The 7,483-nt window shown below is 42.9% G+C and overlaps 1 protein-coding gene across 1 annotated transcript in view; it reads left to right on the top strand.

The window, feature by feature from the left end:
* Positions 1 to 705: 705 nt before the first annotated feature.
* zbbx (zinc finger, B-box domain containing) overlaps positions 706 to 7,483 on the top strand; it is a gene marked incomplete at its 3' end in the record, with an annotated part of 79,249 nt that continues 72,471 nt past the window's right edge. Inside the window, exons 1-3 of the mRNA XM_065027230.1 lie at positions 706 to 794; positions 1,207 to 1,337; positions 2,094 to 2,207. Coding sequence (XP_064883302.1) covers positions 1,276 to 1,337; positions 2,094 to 2,207 — 176 coding nt within the window. The remainder of the gene's footprint in view (positions 795 to 1,206; positions 1,338 to 2,093; positions 2,208 to 7,483) is intronic.

Here is a 7,483-nt window from a genome sequence, read left to right as displayed (position 1 = left end):
ATCTGGCTATGTTGTTATTGGGGACACGGGCCTAGCTCTTCTCAGCTGCAGGATACAAGGATACACGCACGTGCACACACACACACACACACACACACACACACACACACACACACACACACACACACACACACACACACACACACACATTCTGCGACTGATATACCAGATAATGTGGCGTGTTAAAAGCAAGACCCGATTATAAGCATTTATTTAACGCGTCTAAAAGAATCAGATGTGAAAACAGTGTGTGTCTCGGTGTCATGCTCAAATAGGCAAGTACTGCTTTCTGAATATATAAAAACAAAGAAAAATAAGATAACATTTCTATGCTCATTTGATGACGAATTTAGACACACTGATTAATTTAATTAAGGTTTTAATCACAACGTTATCTCTACATAAGTTAATATGAACCCTATAATGATTTTAATTAAATAATTCCAGCTGTCCTTGATTGCAGTAGCAATATGGGTCTTGCCTATCTTTGAATATGATGTCAGAGTTCATTCCTTGAACACATTATTTACAGGAGTCTTGTAAATTAGAATTTGAGGAGAGTGTGAGCATTTAATTTAATTTAAAATGTATGTCCCGAGGTGCCGGTAAGGAAATCCTTGCTCCTTTCCCGTGGACTATCGCGAGAGTTACGTATCCATAGAAACAACCATACACAAAAACCATACACAAATGTTTCTGTCTTGAGAAAGGATAAGAAACCGTTTTGCTGCTGTTTGTTCGAAACCAACTTGGTTTAAAATAGCTAAAAGGGGACACAAGAGGATAAATCCGAGGTAATTATTTAACATAACGTTTAAAAAAGAACATGAGAAATTAGAATGGTCTGGAGGTGACATGAAAGCTAACTTGCGGTATCTAGTTAATTAAACTAGCCAGTCTAGCTAGCCAAAAACGTTAACGTCTGGTACAGTAGATAGCTAGTTAGCTAGCCTAAACAAACATGTGTAATCACAGAAGGTGTTGATACCTCAAAACTACCTGTTGCTGTTATTAATAGCCATTACAATATTCTGTCATTTTTTAGGTTTTAACTGCTTGACTATGCAATTGTGTCATATTTTGCCTCGGATATTCAGTTCATTTTATTGCAGCAGTATTTTCTGTGTGATTTAGCCTGACCTGGCTGATCAGTGAAATAAATAGCAGGTTTTATATGATTCATCTTTATTTGTTTATTTTTTACAGCAGGGAGCCGTGTGTAAAAAGGCACACAAAAGGTGAACAGGGAATAACTAAGATCAAGAGAGTGGAGACATGAATCTAAATGACTTTGTGGTGATTCCCAACAAGCCCAAGTCAGTCAAGCTCAATGCCAGGTAAGTGAAGAGTTGTTCATCTGTTGCTCTCTTCCCCAAAGCAACACGGCTCAACTCTTGATAGGGACAAACCAATGCTAACTCTGAGTTGATAGGGACAAACCGATGCTAACTCTGAGTTGATAGGGACAAACCGATGCTAACTCTGAGTTGATAGGGACAAACCGATGCTAACTCTGAGTTGATAGGGACAAACCGATGCTAACTCTGAGTTGATAGGGACAAACCGATGCTAACTCTGAGTTGATAGGGACAAACCGATGCTAACTCTGAGTTGATAGGGACAAACCGATGCTAACTCTGAGTTGATAGGGACAAACCGATGCTTGTTCTTGTAGGTAAAGGATCTACCAAAATGCTCGTGTTTTCAATTTTTTTTAAAAGTAAATGGTTTTGTCGTGCTTCCATATGTGATAAAAATGTCAAACCTATTTAATTTTTCTTGTCTTCTCTCTTTTGTCCATTTTTCCCTATTCTTTTCTCTTGACGTTGGATCATTAGGAGATGGGCGTTTGTCTATTTATGCTGATAGTTGCTTTCTGTTTTTTTCCATAATGTAGCGTAAATAGATCCTATTCCTTGGTGTTTCTCATTTGCTAATAGTTAATTGATTTAGATGGATGAATCGATAGGTGACGCTCTACTCTGGTCTAATAGGTAATCAATGTAATTGATGAACTGGTATATGCTTCTCTAGTCTGATAAGTGATTGATACGGTTAATTGATTGTTGTTGATTGATTGTGTGTTGCCATAGGAACCTGCGAGAGCTGCGCATGGAGACAGTGACGCTGGCCCAGGAGAGTAAAGACATGGAGGATCGACTGCAACAACTCAGAGAGAGCATGAGCCGGGAGAAAGAGGAGAGAGAGTGAGTGAGAGAGAGAGAGAGAGAGTGAGTGAGTGAAAGAGGAGAGAGAGAGAGAGAGAGAAAGAGGAGAGAAAGTGAGTAACAGAGAGAGAGGGAGAGTGAGAGAGAAAGAGAGAGAGAGAGAGTAACAGAGAGAGCATGAGCCGGGAGAAAGAGGAGAGAGAGTGAGTAACAGAGAGAGAGAGAGAGATAGAGGGAGAGAGTGAGTAACAGAGAGAGAGAGAGATAGAGAGAGTGAGTGATAGTTATGAGAAAGAAAGACCGAGAGCGAGAGACAGTGATGGAGAACCTGTTAGAAGTGTAGATAGATGTGTCACAGGCAGTTGCTGCAGTGTGTTATCTGGTGTCCTGTCCACCATATATCCTAGCTGGACCATTAGTATCACATCAATTATCTGGGAAATCTAGGTTAAGGGGAACTCGGCTAATTTAGGCAGGAAATACATTTTCAGTGGGAAAGATAAACACATCATCTTCTTATGAATATGATTGTTTTTCCCTGCATTTCATTAATAACGTTGAGATGTGTGACCCAGGGTGCATTGTTTTGGGAAGTTATGGAGAACAGCGGTTTAGGGGCGTATATCACACTATACGAGCCCATAACTCATACACTGGGCTTCATATATCACACTATACGAGCCCATAACTCATACACTGGGCTTCATATATCACACTATACGAGCCCATAACTCATACACTGGGCTTCATATATCACACTATACGAGCCCATAACTCATACACTGGGCTTCATATATCACACTATACGAGCCCATAACTCATACACTGGGCCTTCATATAACTATACGAGCCCATAACTCACACTGGGCACTCATATATCACTATACGAGCCCATAACTCATACACTGGGCTTCATATATCACACTATACACTGGGCCCATAACTCATACTCACTGGGCTTCATATATCACACTATACGAGCCCATAACTCATACTGGGCTTCATATATCACTGGGCTGGGCTTCATATATCACACTATACGAGCCCATAACTCATACACTGGGCTTCATATATCACACTATACGAGCCCATAACTCATACACTGGGCTTCATATATCACACTATACGAGCCCATAACTCATACACTGGGCCTCATATATCACACTATACGAGCCCATAACTCATACACTGGGCTTCATATATCACACTATACGAGCCCATAACTCATACACTGGGCTTCATATATCACACTATACGAGCCCATAACTCATACACTGGGCTTCATATATATATCACACTATACTGGGCTTCCCATAACTCACTCACACTGGGCTTCATATATCACACTATACGAGCCCATAACTCACTACACTGGGCTTCATATATCACACTATACGAGCCCATAACTCATACACTGGGCTTCATATATCACGAGCCCATAACTCGCACTGGCCACACTGGGCTTCATATATCACACTTGCCCATAACTCATACACCTTCCCATCCTCCCACTCATATATCACACTACACACACCTGCTTCATATATCACACTACACATAACTCTCACACTGGGCTTCACACACACACACACACACACACACACACACACACACACATAATAAATGACAGTTGAAGGATAACAGGGTAGGGAGATGAACTACTGGGAGAGTTTACGTCTCAAGTGTGTGCAATCGTTTTGTCCCGGTGAATATTCATACATAATAGCCATGGAAGTGTACAGCCAATGATGGGGTGAAGACATATCTGGAAATAGTTAAGGGCAGATTGTTTCTCGCTGTGTGTGTAGGGTTTGGGGGAGATTGTTTTAGAGGGGAGGAACAGACCTCATTATGAACTCATACATCATCTGGAGAGAGGAGAGCCGAGCTGCTGCTACTGACGATAAACATGTAAAGGCAACAGTGTCACAGTAAAATACGGCTGTGGTTACTGCTTTATCAGACGACCTAGGACCGTGTGTGTGTGTGTGTGTGTGTGTGTGTGTGTGTGTCATATATCACTATACGAGGAGCCCATAACTCATACACTGGGCTTCATGTCACACTATACACTGTGCCCATAACTCATACACTGGGTGTGTGCCCATAACTCATACACTGGGCTTCATATATCTACAGGAACTGTTAGATTGCTTCATATATCAGTGTAGGGGAGTATCATCCACTCTCCAATCACAGTGCTGTTTATGTAGAGAGCTGTTGTTTGCTTGTCTCAGAACCATTCATCAATAAGACAGGATCTGGATACAAAGTAGAGAAGACGGGGAGCTTCTCCTGTTCAACTCCTCACACCCTACTCCTTTGTGAAGAGAGAGAACAGAGAACTTCTCCTGTTCAACTCCTCACACCTTACTCCTTTGTGAAGAGAGAGAACAGAGAACTTCTGTAACTCAACTCCTCATATCACCTTACTCCTTTGTGAAGACTGGGAGCCCATAACTCAACAGAGAACTTCTCCTGTTCAACTCCTCACACCTTACTCCTTTGTGAAGAGAGAGAACAGAGAACTTCTCCTGTTCAACTCCTCACACCTTACTCCTTTGTGAAGAGAGAGGACAGAGAACTTCTCCTGTTCAACTCCTCACACCTTACTCCTTTGTGAAGAGAGAGGACAGAGAACTTCTCCTGTTCAACTCCTCACCCTCTAACACCACCTGCCTCTAAACACCATCCCTAGGGTTTGGGGAGATTGTTTTAGAGGGAGGAACTCTACTCACACCGAGCCCTCTAACACCGTTATCTACAGGAACTGTTAGATTAGTGTAGGGGAGTATCACCACTCCAATCACAGTGCTGTTTAACTTGTCTCAGAACCATTCATCAATAAGACAGGATCTGGATACACGGGGAGCTTCTCTGTTCACCACCCCCTTTGTAACAGAGAACTTCCTCTAACACCACCTTTGTGAAACAGAGAACCACCCTCTCACCACTCCTTTCTGAAGAGAGATAACAGAGAACCCTTTCAACACCACCCCCTTTGTGAACACTGTTCAACTCCTCTAACTCCAACAGAGATCTTCTCCTGTTCAACACCCTCCCTTACTCCACCAGAACTTCCTGTTCAACTCCTCACCACTCCTTTGTGAAGAGAGGACAGCCCTGTTCAACACCACCCTCTAACACCACCCCTCTAACACCACCCTTCTAACACCAACCCTCTAACACCACCCTCTAACACCACCCTTCTAACACCACCTTCTAACACCACCCCTCTAACACCAACACCCCTTTCTAACACCACCCTTTCAACACCACCCTTTCTAACACCAGCCCTCTAACACCAGCCCTCTAACACCAGCCCTCTAACACCCCCTTTCTAACACCACCTCTCTAACACCCCCTAACACCCCCTCTAACACCACCCTAACACCACCCTCTAACACCACCCTCTAACACCACCTTCTAACACCAGCCCTCTAACACTACCCCTCTAACATCACCCCTCTAACACCACCCTCTAACACCACCCTCTAACACCACCCTCTAACACCACCCCTCTAACACCACCCCTCTAACACCACCCCTCTAACACCACCCTCTAACACCACCCTCTAACAGTGGCTGAAAGTCTCTTGTACATTCAGTTTGTTCTTCATTTCAGAATTATCTGTGGAGCAGAATGAAGCAACATCATTCCTCTGTTCTTTATCTGTGGAGCAGAATGAAGCAACATCATTCCTCTGTTCTTTATCTGTGGAGCAGAATGAAGCAACATCATTCCTCTGTTCTTTATCTGTGGAGCAGAATGAAGCAACATCATTCCTCTGTTCTTTATCTGTGGAGCAGAATGAAGCAACATCATTCCTCTGTTCTTTATCTGTGGAGCAGAATGAAGCAACATCATTCCTCTGTTCTTTATCTGTGGAGCAGAATGAAGCAACATCATTCCTCTGTTCTTTATCTGTGGAGCAGAATGAAGCAACATCATTCCTCTGTTCTTTATCTGTGGAGCAGAATGAAGCAACATCATTCCTCTGTTCTTTATCTGTGGAGCAGAATGAAGCAACAACGGAAATGGATGTATTGTCTTACTCTCTGTCCGCAGCGTGAAGAGAGAAGACTAACTACAGTATACCAGAAATATACTTAGGCTTGCTGAGCTCACACACTACATCACCCAGTGTGTATGGCCTGCTGAAGCTGGGGCTTGTTTAAAGATTCTTCTCCTCTTCTGGATGGTTCTAGTGTTCTGGATGCTTCTAGTGTTCTGGATGGTTCTATGGTTCTAGTGTTCTGGATGTTTCTATGGTTCTAGTGTTCTGGATGGTTCTATGGTTCTGGATGCTTCTAGTGTTCTGGATGCTTCTAGTGTTCTGGATGGTTCTATGGTTCTAGTGTTCTGGATGGTTCTAGTGTTCTGGGTGGTTCTAGTGTTCTGGATGGTTCTATGGTTCTAGTGTTCTGGATGGTTCTGGATGGTTCTAGTGTTCTGGATGGTTCTATGGTTCTAGTGTTCTGGATGGTTCTAGTGTTCTAGTGTTCTGGATGGTTCTAGTGTTCTGGATGGTTCTATGGTTCTAGTGTTCTGGATGGTTCTGGATGGTTCTAGTGTTCTGGATGGTTCTATGGTTCTAGTGTTCTGGATGGTTCTAGTGTTCTAGTGTTCTGGATGGTTCTAGTTTTCTGGATGGTTCTAGTGTTCTGGATGGTTCTATGGTTATAGTGTTCTGGATGGTTCTAGTGTTCTGGATGGTTCTAGTGTTCTGGATGGTTCTAGTGTTCTGGATGCTTCTTGTGTTCTGGATGGTTCTAGTGTTCTGGATGGTTCTGGATGGTTCTATGGTTCTAGTGTTCTGGATGGTTCTAGTGTTCTGGGTGGTTCTAGTGTTCTGGATGCTTCTAGTGTTCTGGGTGGTTCTAGTGTTCTGGATGGTTCTATGGTTATAGTGTTCTGGATGGTTCTAGTGTTCTGGATGGTTCTAGTGTTCTGGATGGTTCTAGTGTTCTGGATGGTTCTAGTTTTCTGGATGGTTCTAGTGTTCTGGATGGTTCTATGGTTCTAGTGTTCTGGATGGTTCTAGTGTTCTGGGTGGTTCTAGTGTTCTGGATGGTTCTAGTTTTCTGGATGGTTCTAGTGTTCTGGATGGTTCTATGGTTATAGTGTTCTGGATCGTTCTAGTGTTCTGGATCGTTCAACTGTTCTGGATGGTTCTAGTTTTCTGGATGCTTCTTGTGTTCTGGATGCTTCTTGTGTTCTGGATCGTTCTAGTGTTCTGGATCGTTCAACTGTTCTGGATGGTTCTAGTTTTCTGGATGCTTCTTGTGTTCTGGATGCTTCTTGTGTTCTGGAT

Source organism: Oncorhynchus nerka, linkage group LG14 (genome assembly GCF_034236695.1).
Source record: "Oncorhynchus nerka isolate Pitt River linkage group LG14, Oner_Uvic_2.0, whole genome shotgun sequence".
Classification (NCBI taxonomy): Eukaryota; Metazoa; Chordata; class Actinopteri; order Salmoniformes; family Salmonidae; genus Oncorhynchus; species Oncorhynchus nerka.
Note: the sequence above shows the minus strand (reverse complement) of the source record. Positions and strands in the feature narration are given on the sequence as shown.